The sequence below is a fragment of the Nematolebias whitei genome, chromosome 10 (assembly GCF_014905685.2).
Source record: "Nematolebias whitei isolate Nwh7 chromosome 10, NemWhi1, whole genome shotgun sequence".
NCBI lineage: Eukaryota > Metazoa > Chordata > Actinopteri > Cyprinodontiformes > Rivulidae > Nematolebias > Nematolebias whitei.
Window position 1 is genome coordinate 29,744,967 of NC_056507.1, and position 24,540 is coordinate 29,769,506.

The following is a 24,540-nucleotide window of genomic DNA, read 5'->3' on the forward strand; positions in this document are numbered from 1 at the left end:
CCCCCCCCCCCCCCCCCGAGTCCTTTCATCTGGATAGTTCTGGCTCTCATATGAAAGCGTTTGGACACCCCTGCTCTAGAGGAAAGGTCAAAATAAATATTTAGGGGAACTACTTTCAACTGAACACATTTATGTCCATTAAAACATCTGTACGTCCTTGAAAGCACATAAACACGTTCATAATGAAACTGAAGTCACATAAGTGAAGCTAAATCTGTTGAAGGGTTTTTAGTAGGAAAACACAACAATACACAGAATGGGGCCATGGCGGTGCTTTTTTAATGCCGAGTGCCTCTACTGTAAAAAGATGCTTCCAATTTCTCTTTTTTTTCTCTCCACCCCCTTCGTCGACCAATCACAACGTGCCTCTGCAAGGGCTGCTCGTTTCCTCCTCGGTCTTTCCCACCTCCCCTCGTCTCCCCCAGTCACGAGTCACGACTCTCCAAATGCAGCATTTCCTCCTCAGATCTTTGCTGACCTGGGGCTTTCTTGTACGTACAGTGCGTTTGAGCACAGAAGCAATCCTGCAAATGCTTCAGACATCCTCTGTGCGAGACTCACCAGCAAGCGTGGACGTTTCCGTTTCTGATAACTTTATCTGAAAGCACAGTCTGGTGTGTTTAGTTTGAGGAGGGATGGACTGGAGGCATTCACTGGCTGCTCCAGGGGGGTGGAGGACAGTGCTGGGCTCAGAGTGGATCGCTGACGGCGTCAGTGACCCACTGGGTGTACTCCTCTCTCCTTCCTGGAGATCCACGCCTCATCTTCCTTTGTTTTCTCTCTCAGCTGTGACACCTGACCCATCATTTTATTACATGTTCCGTTAGCTCCTCGGGTCTCTGATCCTGACTTCCTCTTTAAAAAAATTAATTAATTTAACTCTACAGTTTAGTCATCGCTCACCCTTTATAATCCTAAGCCAGTACAACCCCATTCTGAAGAAGTGGTACAAATAAGAAACAGCTGGAAGAACATTTTGCAGCAAATTATGTTAATTGGCATCAGAGGAGGAAGAGGACTGGGTGTACAAAGAGCATTTTGAAGAGATTGAATCTCTTAGAAGTAAAGATGGGCGGAGGTTCTGTGAAAAACTGCGTCTAAAAATAGAACGATTTCAGAATAATGTAGTGGAAATTAAAAATTGGAAAGATTTTGAAAATCTTATAATCTACGGTTCATAACAGCATCAAGGGTGTGGAGAAATCTCGGAGCTCATAAAACTGGACTGAATGCCCGTGATCTTTGGGCCCTCGGGGAGAACTGCATTACGAACAGGTCTGACTCTGTCATGGACATCACTACATGGTCCAGGAACACTTCCACAAATCACTGCATATCCATAAAGCTCTATCATGCAAAAAAAATGAACAACCTCCTCCGACTTCTCTGGACGAAGGTTGGTTGAAAATGGAAAACTGTTCGGTGCTCAGACAAGTTGAAATGTATTCATTTTTTGGAAACCACAAACGCCACACACTCTGCATTAAATGGACCATTCTGCCTGTTATTAGTGCAGCGTTTAAATGCCTGCCTCTCTGATGGTATACGGGTACATTAGTATGGGCAGCTTACACATCGGGAAAGGCTCCATCAATACAGAAAAGTACATACATGTTTTAGGACAACACAAGCTCCCATCCAGATATCTTTTCAGTGAAGGACTTTATCCTCTATCATCCAGGTAAACAAATCCAAAAAAGTTCAATCAGGTCATCTGGACGGATTCTTTTATATTTCATCAGGACTTTGCTAGACCACATACTGCATCATCACAACAGCATGGCTTCACAGGAGTCCAGGTGCTGACCTGCGTGCAGTCCAGACCTCTCACCAAGTGAAAACAACATGAAACAGATTATAAGACAAGAGGCCCAGGACTGTTGGACAGCTAGAATCCAACAGGACAACGCTCACCTCAGCTCCTAGTGTTAATGCTGATAAGAGAAGGGCCTTCGCAGTGGGAACCATGGCCCTGTCCACACTTTTCTGAGGTGTGTTATCATAAAGCTCAAAATTACTTTGCTTCCAAATAAAAAAAAGGCACATTGTCTTAACATTTGATGTCCCACTCTGTGAATAAAATATTGGTTTATAAGACTTTCAAATCACTGCTTTCTGTTTCCACATTTTACCCCACTTTTTCAAATTTGGGGGTGTAAATAACATAATAATGTGAGCTGTGTTCCCACTCAAACCATGAGACAAAACCCAAAAGTGACATCTCCCTCCTTGACCATCATGCCATCGACTTTCCATGTCAGCTTCACTTTATACAACTAGGAGATGTGTTTGACCGCCGGCCGTGGCCCGGCTGCAGCGCTCTTGTCTGTACGGACACAAGAAGACCCAGCGTGCAGAGTTCACAGCATCCCTCATCAGCCAGATCTCCAAGGAATGCATTTCACTCGTACAAAATGGAAAAAGAACAGGGATGAGTCAAAAACTGCCAAGCAAATGATATTCTGTTCTTTCAAACCAAATTAAACCTCCAACTACATTGTTTTGAAGTCTGCTGTTCTTTAAATCAGTGATTCTCTGCAGGTTCTCAACAAACACTATCCTGCATGTTTTAGTTGTTTCCCTGCTTTGACACAGCTGATCCAGTGACGGTGATTTTATTCATCAAGTTCTGCAAATGTCTTTTAATCACCCATTCATTCAAACCAGGTGTGCCTAAGCAGGGAAACAACTAAAATGTGCAGGATGGTGTTCCTCAAGGACCAGGGTTGGGAACCACTGCTTTAAATGACTGTATACCACCTCAGACCTCTACACTTTACAATGCAGGGGGAGGGCAATCCGCATCATGAAGGACTCCACACATCCTGCACACAGTCTGTTTCATCCCCTCCCCTCAAGCAGAGAGCTGAGGAGCATTCAGAGCAAGACCACCAGGCTCAGAACAGTTTCTTCCCTGCAGCTGTCAGACTGATGAACTCAAGCTGCACTTAATTCAGATTCATCTTACTTTTTTAAACTTATATTCTCTTTTGTATTTATTTATTTGTTAATTGTTAGGCTTCTTGATCTGGGACCTGAGTTTGAATTCCGTACCATAAACATGCAAATGTGAGCTGGTATGACATTAAAAAATCCTTGAATCCTTAATAGAAAATAGACTAAAAATTGACTCACCTCTGAAAAACGATACAAATATTGGTAAATAAATAAAGTTTTAAACCTAATCTTTATTACATCGACTAACACTAGTTCGCTTCTCCCACACACACTTATATCAAGGCCATGTTTTGAGTTTAGACCACAGGGGCTGATAAGCACTGATGAGTCAACAATGGGTGATTGTGCAACTCGTGCAGAACCTTGAACCGAACTCGAGTCCTCCAGCCGAAGCAGCGACAGGATGCGCCTGATTAAAGACCAAGTCCACAGTGATGGCTCAAACCAGGTTGTTCATAATGACATGTCGAACAATAAGGCAGCTAATATTGCCTTACTGATAAGAAAAGATGAAGACATTTGGCTGGTGCCCGCCATCTAGAATCAGGACGACTCCAAAGGTTAATCGTAGACATGCCTTCAGTGATTACTCTGAGTTTCATTAGAACCTGTGTAACACCTTCAACCCAACTGGCATTCAAAAACACAAAAAATGTCTCTAACTCCGTCAGTTTTACAGGAGGAGGCTGTGGCTGAGTGGTTAGAGTAGTCGTCATCCAATGTAAGAGTTGGGGGTTAGATTCCTCCATGCCAAAGTGCCCCTGGGCAAGACACTGAACCCTTCATTGCCTCTGATGTGTGTCCCATCGGTGTATGAATGTGATAAAGCTCTGATAATTCTTTGTATAGATCTAGTAGAGTGCTGTATGAATGGGTAAATGAGGCACAGATTGTGTTGTAAAGAGCTTTGAGTGTCTTGATAAGATAGAAAGGAGCTGTATAAATACAGTCCATTGACCATTTTACTGATATTGTCAATGTCCATATATTTATATAGCACATAAAAACAACAAAAGTTGATCAAAATGCTTTACAATTTAGTCAAATTTAAATTAAAATAAGAAGAACAAAAAAAAAATACATCTTGTGTCATTAAGGAAGCACAAGAAAGTTAACAAGAAAATACAAGAAAACAAGAGAAAAGATCAATAACAAGAAAAACCATCTGTAACTGGTTCTCAAACTCTGCCCGGATCAAACGTCAGGGAAAACAGATGAGTCGTGAGCAAGGATTTAAACGTCTCAAGAATCTTTAAATGATCAGGTAAACTGTTACCTGTAAAAAGCCCGATCACCTCTGGACTTCAGTTTGACGGGAGACAAGACTTCACCTTGGCAATGAATCTTAGATGGAAGAAGCTGGATTTATCTGTTTGTGTAATTTTAAATCCTTACCCCCCCCCCCCCCCCAACACACACACACACACACTCACATCAAGTATTATCTCCATCACCACTGCCTTCATGTGCTTCAATTCTCAGTTGTTTGTACAATGAGAATACTTTTTTTTTTAAACGTCTTTGACATTTTAATCGCTGTTATCTTGACAAACTGGCACCATTGTTTTGATACGTGACGTATGTGATGATGATGTAATCAATCAAACGTTTCTCTCGTATTTTTAATAAGCAATTTAAACAAAAAATAATGACCCACTTAAACTGTAAAACTGATTTGCAATTTAGTTGTGCTGTTTAATTACATTTTTGTGTTTTAAATTAAATTGCACATGACTGAACTTTTAGGAGCAGAGTTTTTTTTAAGGGTAGAAGTGGAAATGCTTACTTGAAGGGGCAGCTCTGATATGATGTTAGGAAGCTTGTGACTGTTATGTTTAAAATTAGTGTTTATGTAATTATTTTCAGATTACATAACAAATATAGATTTTATTCATTCAGGGCAGTCATATTTGTTCATAACTTTATTATTAGTAAGTCTGAGAGTTACCAGATCCAAGCAAACAGTTACCGAAACAAACCCTGTCAAAAATACTGTAAGAGGGTTCATGGATCCTGTTCCAGCAGGCTCCGGCTCAAATTAAGCACTCGTTTCCCCCCATTTAATATAAAACTAAAACAATGAAGTATGCAGCTCTCCCACTTTATGTTTTATTTTTCAAAACAGGATACTTAATTTTTCTCAATAAAAAAAAAAATCACAGTGAATATGTATTAGTTCTAGTATTCACATATTTGCAAAAGAAATGACAGAAAAACTGCTAAAACCAGCCCTTTATGTTGTGATAGGAATAAATAAAATTCAGTTTTAAGTTAGTTTTGGTCCAAGCTTGAAAGAGCCGCTGCAGAGGGACTAAAGAGCCGCAGGTTGCAGACCCCTGAACTACACGGACCTGAATGAATTTGTCAGGTAGTGATCATTTGATCTAAAAAATAAAAACAAAAACAAGTCTGAAACATAAAGACAGGCATTTCATTCAAGGATGAATAGTTGGCTAATCAGTTTTGAGTCATAGCTCAATAGTGCACGAGTTGCAGACAGATAAAATGAGTCTTTAAGCTGTTGAGAATGTGCAGGTCCAGTCCACTCCGGGTTATTTTCAATGCAAAGCTGAATGCAAAGTGTGTCCAGTCAGAGTACACGGAGTACCTCCCTGCTCCTCGGCGGCTCCTCTGGTCTTAAGTGCCGACAGGGTAAAGGTCTTAGTGACTGATTGACGGGGGAGTTTAGTAATAGATAAAAGGAAGTGAGTGGTTCTGAAGGCGACCGGGCTTTCTTGTAGTCAGCACTCAAACCATGTGACTTCTGTAGTTCTGTAGTTGAGGAGACAGCAGAGTCTCCGTTGGCTCTGTGCAGGCTGCTGCTGGTCCATCTGTCTCACATGCACTGAACTCTGCACATACTGAAATGTTCTCCGAGCTGCAGCAGCACAAAGACCAGATTCATTTCAACAATAAAACTCCATCTGTTCAGTTCCACAGTCGAAATGTGCCTTTATAGTTAGCATCAATATGACTAAATGTGTCCATTTTTGTTGAATATTTCATAAAAAGTAATCCTCCACCCTGAAACCCAGGATTTTTTTTTTTTTTTACAACGCTACATTTTTGCTCTTCGTGGGAGTAATTTCTAAATGTAGTCTATTTCTGGCCCTGTGCTTGAAGCAAGGGATGAAATTTGTGGTGTCACGGACAAATCTGACTTCCTCGTTCCTGCATCAGTGGGATTATAAACTTAATTCCCAACCTCTTTCTACAGTCAGAGGAGGGAGATCTGGGCAGGATGGTGCGTTTCTGCTCCACCGTGGGCTCATATTGCAGTCACTACACCGGCTCAATAGTGCTTTTTTTTGTAAGCGCCTGTTACAGTTCAGAAGTATCAATGTGGGGGTAAAACACCCTTTTTGTGTGGAGGAAAGGTGAAGAGTTTAGTCTTTCCCCTGTCAGCACACACATCTGTGGTGGCCTTGTTTCCAAGTAATCTGAGGCTTTTTGTTTCTCTTATCTTCTCTGTTCTTCTTCCATCTCAGTTTTCCTACAGCCTTGACAAAAAGCAATAGATAGAAGACTGCATTTTGACATAGAGACACTGAAACATGAAGTTACAGTTCAAACTGTGACCTGAACATTGACGTCACACAGAAGAAAATCCTCCTATCAGCACAGGGTTGCATCATTCATGAGTTTGACTTGTGAAAAAATTCTCGCCCGTTGTATTTTAGTGGACCTTTGAGCGGTGCTGCATGCCGAGTTACATAAACACAGGTGCTACTATCGCCTTACGTCAAAGGTGAAAGGGTGATGTTTCTGCTCATGTCTGTGTGTGTGTGTGTGTGTGTGCACAATCGTTTGTTGTGCTTGCAAAATGTCTCCTGATTTTAATGAAAGGTTCAGACAGTAATCAAGGGATGCACGTCTACAACTGACTACCTTCTTGAGTCGATCCCTCTCAGGATGGCTGCCCAAACTGATCAGCAAAAACAACTACAAATTAGTCAAATTCACAGATGCTGAGCACCAGTGTGGCAGCGGCTGAGAGTCGCCTTATACACACGCTTGAAGCGAGGCCTCGCGATACGCACGAGCTTTGGACAAAACTACATCTTAGTTTAAAACACATTCCTTCGAGAAACTAGGTTTCATTTCATGGCAGTTTTGTGAGCAGTGGCCTGGAGTGCAACAGTTCCTGTGGAAAACACAGGATGTCACCCTACACCAAGAAAGGCTCACATCATCAATTATTTCCCAGCAGTAGGAGAGCTTTAATACACGTAAAACTGCTCAGCTCCTCCCCTACAGTAAAAATAGAGCCTGTAACTCTGCGGCACTTACATATGTGTATATGTACATATGCATGCATGTATACATATACATGCACAAGGTGGTAGGGGGTACTTTGATTAATCTATATATAGGTTCATCATAGTACCCCCTACCACCTTGTGCATGTGCATATAGTCTTTTTCCAGATTTGTGTATTCTGCTTCTTTTTTGAGTATTTCATGTTTTTATTTTTCTCTATAATTAGAACATGTTACTGGATGCCTCAAATTTACCCCTGGTATAAAACATCCATCCATCCATTCATCCATCCAACCAATCAACTAAAGCCTGTTGTGTTAAAAACACGTGTCCACACAGGGATGTGTAGTAAGAACACAATGAAATAAATACCCCACCCCACCCCACCCAAAAAACCTGCATTAATGAGATGAAGTGGTCCAGAGGAGGCAGCAGATGAAGCATCACTTTGTCCTACCTGAGGACACCCAGACTGGACGGAAGCCGGTAGGCCTCTTGGAGGACTGGACTACTTGGTTTTGACTCAGCTGAGGAGCTACGTTTCCTCAGAAGCCACGAAGGACTGACACGAGCCCGTGTGTCCACGTAACAACCCGGGTCCGTCTAACGGTTCGCCCGGGTAAAAACACAACAATATCCAGTCTTTATTTTCTACGACCCGTCGTCCTGTTCACGCCTTTTTGAGGCTACACTTGGCACGCATTGATTTGCCGCGTCTCACTTTCTCAACAACACCGCATCTTTTTTTTAACCCCTCCGAGCCTTTTTTACACCGTTTACCTGCCGTCCTCCCCCTGATGATAACACGGTTAACCGCAGCTGCCGCCTCCAGAGGAGGTTGAACGGAAACCGGATCAGAACCAGACCCGTCAGATTCCTGACGAGGCTCCGTTATCTACATACCAGAGCAGGGTCGCTTCCGCTCGGTCCTCCGGGGGGTTGTGGAGTGAAATCTGCGTCTTTCAGCTGACAGACCGAGCACACAACCTACCGGGGCTTCCTGGCGTTTGGGTCCAGAAGGTGGGAGAGCAGGGGGGAGGGAGGGAGGGAGGCAGTGTGTCGCCGAGCAGCAGAGGAGGGGATTTAAAGGCGCCCTCTAGCGGCGGGCCGTGGAAACGCACGGTGAGTTTTTACGTGTAGTCAGGTGTGAAGCTGGGGGGATGGGAGCGCGTCACCATGACGATCCATCTCACTGACCTTGAACATAAAAATAGAAACAAAAGGGCCAAGAGACGCTGTTTAAAGGGAAGCATGGAGCTACGAAACAACAGGAAGTCACACGAACCTTAAAAAGAGATTTTATACAACAGATTTATTCAGATTCACATTAAGAACAGATAAATTATGAACATAACCCCCCGAGCACACCAGGAAGTAACCAGCTGCTGTTTTCATGCTGATCAGACCTTTGAGAGAGTTGAAGGTACTCACTGCAGTGTCATAACGAACGGTCCCTCAAATAAAAAATCGTCAAGAAACATCCGAACTGCTTTATTTTCATATAATAGGGGACTGAGCTGGGGTAGAGGTAGGGCAGCTGACTTGAGACCAGAAAGTGGTGCCTCTGAGCAAGGCACCCAATCCCCAAATGCTCCCCAGGTGCCCAATAGCTGTCCACTGCTCCACCTGGGTGTATCCCAGGTGTGGTGGGTTAAATGCAGAGAACTAATTGTGTCATTGTATGGGAACATACAAGGATGACCAGGCCTGTCCGATAACAATTATTGCTGGGCCATTAATTGTCTCAGAAATTATTGCGATAAACGATAATATTGTTTGAAATTTGACAACATTTAGTAATTATTGTCAAATTTAAGTTTTCTTTTTTTATGTTTTGTGTGTAGTACCTTTTTTCAACCAACAGATGGCAGTTTAAGACTGAACTGAAGGATGGATAGTGAGGGAGCGAGCAGCGTGCTTCTTTAAGAAAATGAGAGGGAGGCCCCTTGACGTGACATGGGCTGTCTCTCTTTGGTTCTCAAAATGGCGGACGCTCGGTGTGGTTTGAGCTCTTTAGCATAGCATTTTTCACACAACGCTTTTAATTAAAAAATCATTAAACAAGTTCTCAGCTTCTTTTTGCAGAGAAAAACAACTTTTTACACAAAGGCACGGGTTTCAACCATAAATTTTGGCGCTTTGACAAGACGGAGGTTTTTTCCCCAAGATCAGCAAACGCGATTTTGGACGGTTAAAACCGATTTTAGTCAGTGAAGATCACCAGCGTTGCGCTTTTTATCATCCAGTGTCTTCAGCAGAAGGAGATGAAGAAACAATAAAGCCGATAAATGAAAATTAGTTTGATAAACTTCATTTATCATGTGATTAATTGATTTATTGTTTATCGCGACAGGCCTAGTGATTACAACTTATACTTATGTGTCCAAACTTCTGCGTGTGTTGAATGAAAACAAGTCAACAATAACGTCCATGTAACAGCTGTTTGGGATGGAAAAGTTCAATTATGGTGTCTTTTTACTCATTTATACTCCAATTTGTTGAGTAAAATATGTAAATGAGCTTCTGGTGAATTTAGCCAAGCGCTTTGTTTACATTAAGTGTGGACCCACATTTCAGAACTACATACTGATATATCTAAAACTACAGGAGTAAACTCTTTCAAACTGCACCATTTGACAGAGTTCATGATAACCTCTGTATGCTTGATTTCATCATTTGCAGGGAGTACCTTTAAAGTTTTACACCACGTAAACAAGCAGGCTTCCAGTTCAAATAATCACTTTTTTAAAGGCAAGCATTAAAAAAAAAAAGGAAATTACAGTGTTTTAAAAACAACAACATGAGTAAAAATGACAAGGTGCAAAGTTAACACAGACACATTTCTAAAATATTTGACATTATAAAGTAAAATGTTTAAAAGTGATAGAACTCTGAGACTAAATGTTTGCATGAACTGCCTCTAGATAAAGAACTATCATCTGCTCACCTGGTTAATAAATGAGTAAAACCTTTGTGTTGTTGTATTCTGATTAATAAAAGCTCAAATAAACCTGGACTTCACACTTTATCTGTTGCCCAGTTCTGCTGTTATTTTACTGTCAATATGTTTAACTCGGTTAAAACATACTTTTTAATAAGTTGCTGGTTGTGCAGCAGCATATTTATAAAAAAAAAAGACCCCCCAAATTACTTTAAAAACAAATACGGTGCAAAACTTTCTGTCTAAAGTTATAACACAATTTAAAAAACAACTAAAATGAAAAAAAAAAAAGATTTACTAAAGTCGCAGTAAAATATTACTTGAGATATTTGAGGTTTAAAAATTACTTTTAACTCACTTATTTTTTTTAAGTTTCTTAGCAAAAAAAAAAAAAGTTAGTTTATTTAGATTTACTTTTATCATGTAGCTACCAAGCCTAGTTTAAATAAATTTAAAAAATTATGGCCCATTTGTCATTTTTCTCATCCTCCATGGAGGTTTACAGCTTCTGATGGATTTAAACAGGCCCATGTTTTATTTTGAAACAAAACACCTATTAACAATTACATGGGAGTTTACAGATGACCACATTTAGTTTGTTGTATTTAAAAATTAACATTTACAATAATAAACATAAAAAACACCAAGACCATAAATACTGAAGTTCTCAGGTATTAGTTCCCTGCAAACAGCTCTTTACTCTATAATTAAACTGATGGCACGTTTTTACCTATCACTTACTGATACTATCTCATGTAGGAGTTAATATTATTAGTTAATAGGTGCATTTGTGACCTGTGTGTGCAAAATGAGTTGGAACGAGCACAGGCTGCAGGGAGAAAAATGTGAAAATATAGATTATATTTTGCTATATGTTAAAAAATTTGCATAAAATTGAGACCATAAAGAGACTATCTAGCAATTCCAGTAACTAAAACCACATAATCTTCTTAATCTGTTTATTAAATATAAGTGTTCTAACAGGCACGTCTTCAGAAATATTCCTCTGAAATTGACCATTTTTGTCTGTAGAGCTTCATGTTCGGCATCATTGTGGAGCTCGAGGTTTCCTTTTTCAAAAAGGGTTACAAATCCTGTTGACATGACTTCAGACCAAGAACAAAAATCTAGTTTTAAAAATTAAACTCTCTTAATCAAAACGAGCTTGTTGCCAGGCCAGGTGATAAATCACCAAACTTCAGCAACCTACGTGTCATCATGAACCTTCTGAGATGCAGAATGTAAAATAAAACCAACTCAGTTTTAAAACTCATCATTGTGGCTCATTTCTCCAGCAACAGATCGTATTTAAAATATTTCCCCTTAGTGAAACAATCTTATTTAGAGCTGCTCTGCTCAATAAAACAGTTTGTTTTTAATGATGAAAGAAAAGCTGGATAGAAATGATCAAAGTGTATTTGAAGTTGTGTGTTTGGTGGATGTCTGTCAGAGCTCTGTGCTCCAGGAGTCGTTCAGAGAACCAGACGGGGGCTTCACTGTAAACTAAACAGGTTCTTCAAGGATAAGCCGTCCCAGTGAGAGCTCACCTACAGCTGCGTCTCCCCCTGGGAGGAGCTCTCCGCCTCCAGGCCGACTCTCCTCAGGGAATCTGAATACTTTTTCCTTCCTAAATTCACAATGTCCTCGATCTCCTCCGACAGGTCCCTCCTGCCGCTTTCCACCATGGCCTCCATGAGCCTCGACACGGCCCCGGGCCCCGTGTTCCTCTGTCCCCGGGCCCAGTGAAACAGCATGTCCAGCACCAAGGCACCCAGGTTGTCCCTGGTGAGCAGAATACACATCAAAAATGTTCCATCCCATCACCTTCAGCTGCAGCAGCCTGGGTTTAAGTGACAATGACCCCCCTCTAACCATGAATACATCTCATTCTGTGCTGCAGGGTTACAGTCGCTCCTGGTTGGAAATGGTGCAGATATTTGAGCATCAATGTTTAAAAGATTTGGGGAAATTAAAAAAAAAATACACCAGTTAGTGATATAACCCACAAGCCTGGTACCAGAAAAATGATTTTTACATGTTTGTTTGTTTTCCCCACCTCCAGGATGCGTGATGAGAGGCTGGAGAAGGGGGTAGGACCAGATGAGTGTGTAATCTCCCGCAGTGTCCCAGATGGCTCAGTGAAGGCTGAGCGCAGATTAAAACAATAAAAACCCTCTGATTTCTCTCTCGCTGCATGTTCTGCACTGACTCTTGCCACACAGAGGTTTGTACTGTTTGTGCACTGGTTACATAATTCGGTCACGCAGAGATTATGTGTTCAGTATATTCCTGTTTAATTTCCTGTCATAATTACCCAGATCCACATCCTGTCTGTAGGATGTGCACTTACAAACCCCCAAACCCTCTACAACTAAACAATCTGCTGCTAGTGTCCAGGAACCAAAGAGCAGAGAACCTCTGCCAGGATTCAGTCCGCACAGCTCCAGCTGTAGCAGCGGGAGGAGGAATTACACGAGGCAGGTGGTCTTCATGTCGTGACTGACTCGTGCTTTTTCAACACGCAAGCTTTGGCTCAAAAACATGAAATACTAAACTGAACTCAAAGAGCTAGTTACAAAAATGATCATAATGAATGTGATTTTCCTTCTTACTTGTTTTTGTATTGGATGCGTTCCAGCTCTGGGTAGCTCAAGCCAAGATTGACACCAATCTGTCTCCAGTCCTGTCCGATCTGAAGGGAAATGGACAGCAGGTTGGCCTCCGTCAAGTAGCCGCTCTCGGGGTCTCCCAGGTTCAGAGGAGGATGCTGGGACTCCTCCAGGATAAAACTGTTCTCAGAGTCCAGGGCCTACAAAACAAACATGATGGTTTCTCTCAGGTGATGACGTGACGTGTAGAGAGCAGGAAAGAAGTAAAAAAAACACCACAAGCATTTTAACTAACAGGAAGTCTTAATGGTAACGTAGCGAGCCACTGGCTGTCCAGTCCTTTCCTCTTCCTGACCACTTCCTCTGGGAGACTGCTGGGGATCTCCCCTCTGTAAAAAGACACCTGAAACAGACGTGAAATTACCATTTGATAATGAAAACAGTATTTGTCTAATTCACCCACAAATAAGGAAATGTACACACTGTGGTGGTTTAGAGATTTACTCTTTGTAAATCCTTCATATAAAAACACGGCAAGCTAAAGAACAAACAATAAAAAAGTCACAGTTTAAGAGAAAAGATGAGCTGAGCAGTAAGCTTCATGACTCATTTCACTTGTTGAAATTTATGGCTCGAGTGATTTTTTTTTTAATCCACACCCGTCTGAGGACAGTCTCAGAGCTGTTCTATGACTTGTGTTCTTTCCAGCTTCTAATAACGATTGTTGACAACCATGCTGGAGTTCATCATTTGTTGCTCCAACATTTCTGCCTGAAGGCCAATCAGTACAAGAAAAACACGAGGAGTTACATGAAGACCAACAGGAATCCTGATATTATCAGATTCAGATAAAACACCAGAGTTATGGGACAAGCACTTTATAATTCTGCGTTTTCAACCATTTAAATAACGGTTGAATGAATTTAGTCAAGCTGCAAGTAACGGAGCTAATGAGTTTTAGTGATTAGATATCAGACTAAAAGCTAAATGCAGCTGACTCTGGCTAATGGACCAGCACATTTATTATGAGAAGCAGAAGCAGCGCTCTGACTGGATCCATTAATGATGACAGCTCAGATCTGCTCAAATATAAAACATTTAATCCTGCAGGCCCGTGGACTTTAACACACCTGACAACAACTTGGTTTTCATATAGCTGATAGAATATTTTACATTAACAGTTTTTGTTTTCACTAACACAAGAACAGTGTTTTAGAAAGTGAAATGTTAACATTTTGAAAAAGTCTTTTTGACAAACACTTTTTAGAATATGAACAACAGTAGAAGGTAAACAAGACTATTTTAGACTTGATGGAGTAAATGTTATTTAGCTTCTGCTTTGTTGTTATGCTGATGACACACAGTTATATTTGTCCATGAAACCCGATGAATCCAATCAGTTACTCAGACTACAAGCATGACTTAAAGACATAAAAGCCTGGATGACCCTAAATGTTCCGCTTTTGAACACAGACAAGACTGAGGTTTTAGTTTTTGGACCTGAGCACCTGAGGAATACATGTTTCAGTCTTCCTCCCTCCTTAGATCTCATTAATCTGTCCTCCAGCTCTAATGTTAAAAATCTTGGTGTTATTTTTGATCAGGGCATGTCTTTTATCCCCCACATTAAAAACTTTACTAGAACTGCCTTCTTCTACCTGCATATCTTCCACCTGCGTAATATCACTAAAGTTAGAAACATCTTATCTAAAAAGCCGCTCAAAGCAGAAGAAGCCGCTCATCCTGAGCCTGGTTCTGCTGGAAGCTTCTTCCTGTTAAAAGAGTTTTTTCTTTCCACTGGCTCCTTTGTGCTTGTTCAGGATGGGAGACTGTGATGAAGTGAAGAATCAAGACAATCTGCTGCTTCCTTAGATAGAGAACTTTTACTAATTAGCTTTTGTATGTGACTGTTCCTGTTCAGTGCCCTGAGACGACTTCTGTTGTGATTTGGCGCTAAATAAATAAACTGAATAGAATTGCTTCAACTGAAGAAATTACAGTGATTACTGCTGTATGAAGCAGCTAAAAGGAGATGTACTTATTTTGTGGTCAATAAAAATCAGTGTTTCAGAGCAACGACATAGATACTTCAATGTCTATATTCACTAATGAATAAAAAGCAGTTTGGAGGAAACCATTCTAAAAGTATCTTCAAAAGTTCAGATTTCCAAGAAACAAAAGGCAAAGTAGAATTATCAATCTTCATCATCTTCTCCACCCACCTTCAAATCGTGCTGCATTTAATTTCTCTTACATCCTGCTGATCTTTGCCAAGTCTGAATATTTAAATTCTCATTTTTCCCCATACATAAGTGGCTCAGCTAAATCACTAAAACTTATCCCATGGAAACGACTGCGTTAACTTCAGCCCCTAAAAAGATCAAATACAAAGAGACGGAGCGATAGTGAAGCCATAACAGAAAAACTGTCTGGCATATGGATCAGAAGCAGCTGTCTAAACCAAAACTGCAGAAACAGCAATAAAACGAGACAATTTGATTTAAAATGTCAGATATCACTTTAATGTGTGTTTATTGCCAGTGATTTGTTAAGATCATTTTTATATTTGTTAAATATAGACTGCACAATAGAATAAAAAACACAGCTGGTTACATATTGTTTGTTGAAAAACCCGTCAGGTGGAGTCATTTTTTCTTGTAACATAGTTTATATATTATTCTGTACATTGTGTGAAAGTACTGTGCACAAAAGCAGCACTGTGTTCACTGTTTAAAGCATCTTACCTGTCCCCTCACAGGTCCCTTCTGACCCTCAGCCGAACAGATGTACACTTCCTTCAGATTCTTCAAGCTGGAGTAAAACACAAAACACAGTCGTCCCCCGACACAATCCGGTCTGTCTGCAGGAAACAGGACGACATCAGCATGAGGTGTGTCCTTAAAACAGACTGCACGAGGACAAATATTACTCAGCAGCACATGGCATGAATTTATCAATTTATCTGCTGAGAGGTGCAGCCACAGAGCTGAGTGTTAACCTGTGCTGACGTCTAGGCCCCTCTCAAAGCCTGCAAAAAACTGCTCTCCTTCCAGCAGGTCACACAGATCTGAAGGCTGCGGTCCATCGTATTGTTCTGACAAAGACTGCACTCTGCCCTCGACCTGTACAAACATCACATGTAGCAGTTATCATGTACATTTATGCTCATAAAAGCATTCACTCTGGAGACAAATAAGCTTAAAAAGGTCCAAGAACGGAGGACCCACACCTTGTTAGCAGGTAAACACTGCAGCAGGACTTGAGAGGGATCGGTCTTCCGCTGGAGACTGAGGAACTGGACTTTGAACAGTTTTAGCTTTTGATAGATCTTCCTGACCACCCCGCTAACACAGCGCTGCGTGGTGTACCAGAGCCAGTACCTGTCGTGGTGCAGACAATCCACTGTTAGAGGATTAAACAGTAAATTGTAAAGTAAATCAAACATTACATGGGAGCACAGTGCAGGGACTCACCAGGAGAAGTGTGTAATGTAGAAAATAGCATACAAATGTGTAACGTAGAGAGACACTTGTGATGTGATGTCAGTCCAGGTCTGGGCGGTGGGATCTCCGTGGAGCAGATGGAGACGGGTCACATCAGCTGTGTAGCCTGCATACGTGCAATAAGCGTTAGCACATGCTAAGATATTTACTGTGCTTGCTGCCGTACACGTCGCACCGCCCTATAAGTTGCATCAGTCCAAATATGTCTAATAAAGTGGGAAAATCAATAAATACGTCGCTTCGCCGTATACGTCACCTCTGACGTGTCAAGTTTGTTACGCGTCACCGCTGACCACCCGGAAATGTGGCCCGGTGTTGTGCCAAAAATCGCTTGGCTGCCAAATGGCAGCTGCGGGATTGTGCATGGGAGGACTTGAACAATAATTTAACAAGATTGACACTTGAAAACAATTGTTTGTTTGCTCGAAATTATAGTAAAGGTGCGTCTCAGTTGAACTTTTCCTTAATAAATGCACTTCAATGGTCAAATCAGCTGCATTTCACCTGGGCGGCGCGGTGAAATGCAGCTGATTTGACATTTGCTCCAGGATTTCCGGTGTGAGACAAATGTGGTTTGTATGGCAAGCCAAGTGTCTCATTAATAGCCACTTTTACCTATTAATGAGACACTTGGCTTGCCATATAGGTCGAGGGCCCTCTTGTGGCTGAAAATGGTAGTGTTCAATATTGTCCATGTCAGAATGAAAGAAATAGTCAGATCTCAGACAAAAATTGGTTATAAATATGGGAAAAAACATAAATAAGTCGATCTGCTCTATAAGTCGCAGGCATGCTAATATATGCAAAAAGGTGTGGCTTATACGGCGAAAACTACGGTAGCTAGTACACCTGCAAGAGAATCTGGATGGTTTATTGGACCTGTGACTCCTGGAGGCAGAGGGATCTGAACTTGGACTGGCTGCAGGAAGTGTAGACTGGAGGTCTGGGAGAGACAGAGGAGGGGACTGACTCTGGCCTCAGGATCCCCACACAGAGCCTGCACCTCCGACTCAGAAACCTTCAGCACCTACAGCCAAAGAGACCAAAGTCGGGCACAGTCTTGCAAACAGAGACGTTATTTCTGTTACCATCAGTTTAACTCCACCTGTAAAGTGACGGTGCGAGTCTGCGCGGTGGAGTCAGGGGGGAAGCGGAGCTTGATTCCAGGGTCGGAGCTGGAAACCAACAGAGCTCCAGCAGGTGTGAGAGAACAACTGTCTTGGACTGGTCGGGACACTGCCATGAACCAGGAGAACTGGCTCACGGAGCAGCATGCCAGCTGCAAACACAACAAAACCACTTGTTTTTGTCCCTACCAACATTTCAATGTTTTAGGGGGAAATGCTTTTTCGGGGGGGGGGGGGGGGGGGGCTTTAAGACTTACTCTGGCTGGACGTCCACCGGGACGACAGCTATGGGCGTCGCTTCCCCTCCTTAGATTAGTAGGCAGAGTGCTCGACGACTGTCCATCAAACCTCCGCAACACCACCTCCCCTCTTTTTGTCTGACGATATGGCACACACACCTCCACAGGCTGTGAACTCATGAGACAAATCAAGAACTGAGAAAATATCAACCAAAATAATCTGACATTACACTCAAATACAGTACAAACTGAGAGGAAAATGTAATTTAAAGTGTTCACAGCACTCGTGCATTTCAGTTCGTGGAGTGATTTTTGAGGAATGGCTTATGTAAAGTAAAATATTGCACAATTCAAGAGAAAATATACAAAACTGATGTGTATAAAAACTAATGAGACAAAATGATGTTATTCCAGCTGTTAATTTGTTAATCTGTGTGTTTGCATATTAAGCTTTTATCTGTAGGTGATGTAGAGTAAATGTGTATCTGCAAGTATATCGATGTATGTGTAGGTATACGTAGCTATGCAAGTATCCATGCATGTATGGGTATTTATGTATTTATATATACAGTATATTGAATTCAGAATCAGCATGTAAACTTAGGGACAGGACTGGATAAGCCAATGCTTCTTCTTTCTCCCTTTTCAAATGGTTTTGTTTTGTTTACAGAATATTTTGGTGGACATATTTAGCTTTTTATTTATGTTTTTGTTGATATTTTAACTGTTTAAAATTAAATAAAGAAAAAGATAATGTTTCTTTGTCAGATAAAATCATACATATTACTGTACACTGTTGTTTTTCAATCAGTTTAACGTGTTAAACGTCTGTATTTTTGTCCCCCCCCCCCCCCAAAAAAAAATCGTATCATTGCGTTTTGCAATCTGCTTCTGTGGCTACAAAAAAAACAAGTCAAAATCCATCACGTAGATAGTGAGAATGTTAAAAAAGAGCACAAATTCAATCCATAACTTGCAATATGTTCTAGGGTTAACATTTATTAGCAACATAATAAGGTCTGAAAGTGCACAGAGGGCAGGAGCAGATGAATGCAGGAGCTTTCCTTTGAGAAAAGAACCCCTTTCAGAACATGTGAAGAAAACAACAACCTCAAGTGTTCAGGCGTATGTGCACATCTGTCATAAAGAGAGGACACAAGAACACACATCGTTCAGCACATGACACAAACCGATCGCTGACCTCGAGCGCAGATATTTTTAATTTGAATTAGTCAAAGAAACAGCTTCCACTAACAGAATCATGTCACGTCAGACGGAGCCAAACATATCAAAGTTCACTGGGTGTTGCTTCAGAGGAAAGGAGCAAAGAGATTTTGAAGGTTAAGATGATAAAAAGTGTAAAGGCCGAGTGAATCCTTTAATATCTGCAGAGACGACAGTTTCAGCTAAACACGAAGCAGAACAAGCAGGAGTCATAACGAGTGAAGTTTGACGCTTCGCACAGTGACAGGCTTTAAATAAATCTGATGAAATGTTTTGAAGATTTGAAATGATTCATTAGGGTCCTCGAGGGGTCATGGGAGTTTGCCCAGTCTCCATGTGTTTTGTGGACTTGGAGAAGAGAAGGAGAATGTAGTTGTAAACAAAGCTGCTGTTTTCTAACAAAAACCCTGACAAGCTTGAGTTAGGGCTGGACGATATGGAGCTAAATTAATATCGTGATTTTTTTTTCTTTCCATAAATAACAAAAATATATTTCCGAGTCAAAGCTTTGTCCCGATTGTCACACAGGCACATTTATTAACAAGCAGCTGTAACTACAAAATAAACGTTTAAAACAAATCCACTATTTACATATATTAAATAATAACCTCTTCAGCTGCGCTGCCTTCACGACATTATTAAGCGTGTGTGAAGCAGCATGCGCGGGGCTGCGTTTGTATTCAGCGAGGAAGGAGGAGGGAGCTGTGTGAAGTTGGAGGCGCAGACGGGAGAAGAAGAACTACACGGATTTTCAAGTCTAATGATCCTCGATGGCTGCGATGAAGCCGTTTTAACCATCGTAAATAGAAAATCTTGCGATACATCGAGTATATTCGATATATCATCCAGCCCTAGCTTGAGCTACATTAAACCCAAAACAATCATTTAATGATGTAGAAACTGTGGCAGAAGCATTAAAATTCCAAACAAAAACATATAAAAATAATATTTTGACACCAATCATGGCTTTAAGTGAGTTTAAAATGTCAGCCTTGCAGGTAAATATCAACGTCTAGACTTTATCACATTCAACATGAATATTGTCCATTTCAAGTTTGTTCCCAAGTCTGTGACGATATAATAATAATAAATTCATAACCTTTACCTAATAACCTTTACAAGATGGCGCCGGTGTGTAGGGCTGCCCGTCTCTCGCTCTCTGCTTGTTTTGTATTTTTGTTATTTTGACAATGGTTTGTGCAGTGTGCCGAGTCATATTTTCAGTATGATCGTCGGGCACTTTTGGAGCTCCGTACATTTGCGTACTTTCTCTGTTGCAGGTCCACGACTGTGGAATGAGTTGCCACTGAGTGTCCGGCAGGCTCCCACACTCTCAGTCTTTAAGTCTCGCTTGAAGACCCACTTCTATTCTCTTGCCTTTAACACGGTGTGATTTGTTTTGGTCCGGTCTGTTCTCTACTCTGTTGGCCATTTTAGTTAGCTTCTGCTGCTATTTGTGTCTGTATTTCTATTTTATGTTTTCCTGTCCGCTGTGCATGTTTGTTTTCTTTTGTACAGACTTTGGTTGGCCTTGTTGCTGTTTTAAGTGCTATATAAATAAATTGGTATGGTATGGTAAATTCAGGGCTCTTTCCAAACGCGGTAAATAACTTTTAAATTGAATTGAGCCCTGAAAATATTTTTATACCTTTAAAAATGTTCTTCCATGGGGACGCAGTTCCAGCGGGCGGCTCAGCAGGAGCTCGTGTTCCTCTAGTGAAACCCACTTCCTGTCTGGCCTTTTCTCCGCCCAGCTCAGTTTCGTGGTTGTCTCCAGGCACGCCGGGGGGAACAGCAGCTCAGCCCCCCCTGGGAGAAACACATGACACCCCGCAGACGAAACATAGAAGCTGAAGAGCAAAAGAAGGACGAGATGTTTAATGAGAGCCGGTAACGAAGCACCTGCTGATGCTAATTTACCATAAACCCACATTTTACCACAAGGCTGTACCTGTGCTGGTTAAATCTCAGGTGCAACTCTGGGATTCTTGTCTCTGCTTGATCTAGTAAGAAAATACACAAAAATCTAATGCAAACGTAGAATTTGATTATTAAAGTTAAGAAGTTTTTGAGCAATCATCTATTCGAGTCCCTTTTTAATCCCTGCTCACCGGGTACATGAGGAAGAGGAGGTGGAGTCGGAGGTTTTCCAATAGGATTGTCCCGAAGGTCCATTTTAAGCTGAGGCAGTTTATTCAAACAACCTGGGACCAGGCGGAGGTCATTGCTGTAGATAACAAGTTCCCTGAGCGAGGAGAGAAAGCCTGTGCAGCAAGAAAACAAGGCTTAGATTATTTTAACGACTTCACTCGTGAGTTTAACTCACGTCAAATCAAATGTCCGGCTTATTTTTCAGGGGTCTTTCACCGACACACTCACTCACCGGTAAACTCTTACCCATGCTCTCTGGCAGCTGCTTCAGCTTGTTGTGGAACAACTCCAACCTCACAAGCTCCCCCAGAAAACCGATTTCATCAGGTAGTTGCTGGAGGAGGTTATGCGACACATCAAGAGTCTGCAGCGATTTCAGCTGACACACGCTTGGGGGAAGGGACGCCAGGTCGTTCACCGAGAGAGACAGGTAGGTTAGGGATGACAGCTGGCCTAAATCAGGGGGCAAAGATGAGATGCGATTGTGTGAGAGGAGCAACTTGGACAGTGCAGGCAGTCTGAGCAGGCAGGAGGGGAGGTGGGACAGCTGGTTGAAGGAGAGGTCCACGTGCACCAGATGAGACAGGGTGGACACAGATATCGGCAACGTGGTGAGGAGACCAGGCAGGGGTTCGCCTTGGGAGTCATAAAAGCGGTGCCCTTTAACGAGAAGGGAAAGTAGAATTAGCATACAGTCCCAAACATAAACAACACTCAGATTACAGTTTAACAGTATTAACATTATGCTCTACAGAAAAATGCAGAATTTAATAAGCATTAAAACAATTAAAACAATATTAATGTTTAAGTGATAGTACTGTACCCCGGATGGCCAGTGAACGCAGCGCTGTAAGATGCGGTAGGACCTCCAGAGCACCGTCCAGCCCTGATCTCTCCTCAGAGCCCAGTCTCAAGTACTGGAGGCCCCTCAGCTGCTCGGGGATGGACCCCCACAACAACATCAGGGCAGCTGCTCCTCCCTGGTACACATCCAGGGTCAGCCTGGTATCTGTCATCACAGCTGAGAGCTCCACAGACGAAGGCAAGGGTGGAGACAGAGACAAGGCAGAGCCACAGGTGGACGAGGACAACTCAATGTGCTGAAGGCTAGAGGAGCGGGTACAAGATGAGATGCTCGATATGGAGGGATCACATGTGTCCATAGCAGAAGACACTGAGGGAGCGTCCCTCTCTGGTTCAACAACTTCCCCGTTGGTTTTAAACGCCACATCTTGTGAAGTCCTCAGTCTAGCCTCCTTTAATTCGTTCCCATCCTGGTTCCCAAGTGTTTCACTATGAGACAGCATGCGTGTGGGAACGTCTGAAGCTTTGGCTGTGGTCCTCGGTGGGTTACCTGCAGCTGCTCCATCTTCTGACTTGCTTCCACCTGCCTGGTCTGCACCTTCCTCATCAGCAGCTCCGTCTTCTTCACCGTTTTGCTCCATTCAACACCGTTTCTTTTGTCAAGTCTGTAACTTCACTCGTGACATGAGCACAGCTCGTAAAACCCTGTGGGTAATGTAATAAGGCAGGCTTGAAAAGCACGGATTAATGTGACCGTTACAGCATCGTTACAGCATCGTTAGTAAGAAGTTCAAATGAACCAGTACTGTTAAAAAAGACAACCAGAAATGAACATTATAAACCCTTCGTTAGGTTATTTGTGCTACCAACAAGCTATCGTAGCAGTACGAAATTATAAAAAGAGCAACATTAGTTACAAGGTACATTTTTCTCTGCGGTGTAACGCTACTTCCTGTTCTCAAAACGTTTTTTAAAAGCGAAGGTTCCGCGTCACAGTTGCGCACTCGTTTTTATTTATATTATGTGCCGGTTAGCGATGGGAGTAAAATCCAATCCCCAGCACCAGTTTAGAAGCGAAGACCCCGCCTCTTCGGCAGTTCTTGTTTAAATAAACAAGCGTCTACATGACAGCGCCGCCAAAGTTTCAACTCCGGGCGGGACCGTTCAATTCGTGCCATTCACGATTCAACCACCAGGTGGCGATGTTTAGTCGTATTCTGCTGGTTTTAATTTATAGTGTAAGAAAAAGGTTTGTATAGGCTCAATCATCCAGGTAGATAACAAAAGGAGGTTAAGTCAGTTAAATTATAGTGTAAATAAATCAGAAAACATTTTTTTTAAACTGCAAATTGTATTTTTATCACAAGTTAATTTTGGAATGCTCAAAATGCATTTAATAATGCTCTAACAAAGTTAAGTCAGGTAATCTGGACGAATTAAAAAAATATGATTAAAAATGAAAAAATAAAAATAAAAACATATTTTTAATAATAAAAAAATGTAATTCGTCCAAAGGACCTGATTTAACTTTGTTAGATGTTCTACCTGGATTATTGAGCATGCACCAGGAATCCATGTAACTGACATTTAGAAAAATATACATCGAAACTGGCAAACAAATAAATAAAATATTGCTTTAAAGAAAGTTGTGCAGAACGCTTTAAACTTTACGTTTAGGTACAAGAGACGCTTGATTTAACTACAATAAATATGTGTTATGATGAAAATAAATTGAGTGACAAATTTGAACAGTAGAATGACACGTTTTGACCTTTTCTTGGGGCATATTTGTTTAAAAAAGGGAAGTATACGGTTTTAGAAACATGAACTGTAGTTGCTTCTTGTTTCACAACAGGATACTCCAAAGAATGTCCTAATCAGAACTTTTTATCAACTCACAGCTGGGATTATTTGTAGTCCAGTTCTGTGAACATTGCAGTGACATTGCTAAACTTGCTAAAAATACAAAGATTTCGTGGATGTGAACTCTTTAAAATTTCTATCAAAACAAGTATAAAAGCTTTTTTTTATTATTATTATTGCACTTTGCAAAGTGTTTATGTAAAACTTGTGTAACATACAGCAGATGGCAGTGTTGAAAAAGTCCACTACTGGTTGTAAACAACATTCTGACTATGTGTATTCCAAGAAATCAATACACCTTCTCGTAAAATAAAGCCCAAAATAAAGCCCATTTTCGTCTCTAGAGACCCATTTTTCTGACAAAAGTAAGAACACAAACACGGACATAACTTTCGCAAGACCATAACAAAACGCGGATTCCTCAAGGCGGACTGCTGTCACAAAGCAGGGACCGCTCATGAGACGTCCTCTACGATTGGCTGGTTTGTCCACCTTCTTCGATTATGATTGGTCAATGTACCTCACTGTCTAGAATCTGATTGGACAAGCCGAGGTTAGCACACGCCCACTACACTTTATACGCTGGAGCTGCACGTGAAACAACAACAGGTCTCCATAGTTTACTACGTGCTTATTAACCAGCTGTGCTTCGCTGATAATTGACTAACGGGGTGTAGTTTAGCCTCCATAATTCGTAGTTTTTCTGAATAATGTAGACTTGTCTACTTGTTCCGGCTAAAACAAACTAGCTAACAGAGTTTTACTCCAAACGGGAATGCTAACAGTAAACGGTAAAAGGTGGTTTGTGCTTCTTTTTGTTTAGACTGAGGGCTGTAGCATCATCTTTTGTAGACGGTTCCA

General features: G+C 41.5%; 2 protein-coding genes across 2 annotated transcripts in view; both read right to left on the reverse strand.

Moving 5' to 3' along the window:
* The window catches only part of slc25a22a (solute carrier family 25 member 22a), a 23,998-nt gene extending 15,756 nt beyond the window's left edge, over positions 1–8,242 (reverse strand). Inside the window, exon 1 of the mRNA XM_037682955.1 lies at positions 8,122–8,242. The gene's annotated coding sequence lies outside the window, so the exon portion shown is untranslated. The remainder of the gene's footprint in view (positions 1–8,121) is intronic.
* A 3,464-nt stretch (positions 8,243–11,706) lies between these two features.
* On the reverse strand, positions 11,707–22,583 carry pidd1 (p53-induced death domain protein 1). The gene is made up of 15 exons (XM_037683697.1): positions 21,836–22,583; positions 21,259–21,672; positions 20,973–21,125; positions 20,813–20,864; positions 20,510–20,711; positions 17,656–17,805; positions 17,377–17,550; positions 17,151–17,298; positions 16,242–16,377; positions 15,998–16,148; positions 15,767–15,890; positions 15,513–15,628; positions 13,064–13,171; positions 12,772–12,968; positions 11,707–11,941 (listed from the first exon to the last, which is right to left on the reverse strand). Exons 1-15 carry the CDS (start codon positions 22,455–22,457, stop codon positions 11,707–11,709), a joined length of 2,982 nt encoding a protein of 993 aa, XP_037539625.1. The 5' UTR covers positions 22,458–22,583.
* Positions 22,584–24,540: the final 1,957 nt, after the last annotated feature.

Coding starts and splice junctions, on each gene's coding strand:
- pidd1 (XM_037683697.1), bottom strand. CDS start 22,457: ATGGAGCAAAACGGTGAAGAAGACGGAGCTGCTGATGAGGAAGGTGCA. Junction 15,629..15,766: donor GGGCCTAGACGTCAGCACAG/GTTAACACTCAG, acceptor TGTTTCCTGCAG/ACAGACCGGATTGTGTCGGG. Junction 11,942..12,771: donor CGCATCCAATACAAAAACAA/GTAAGAAGGAAA, acceptor TCTGCTCACCAG/GGACAACCTGGGTGCCTTGG.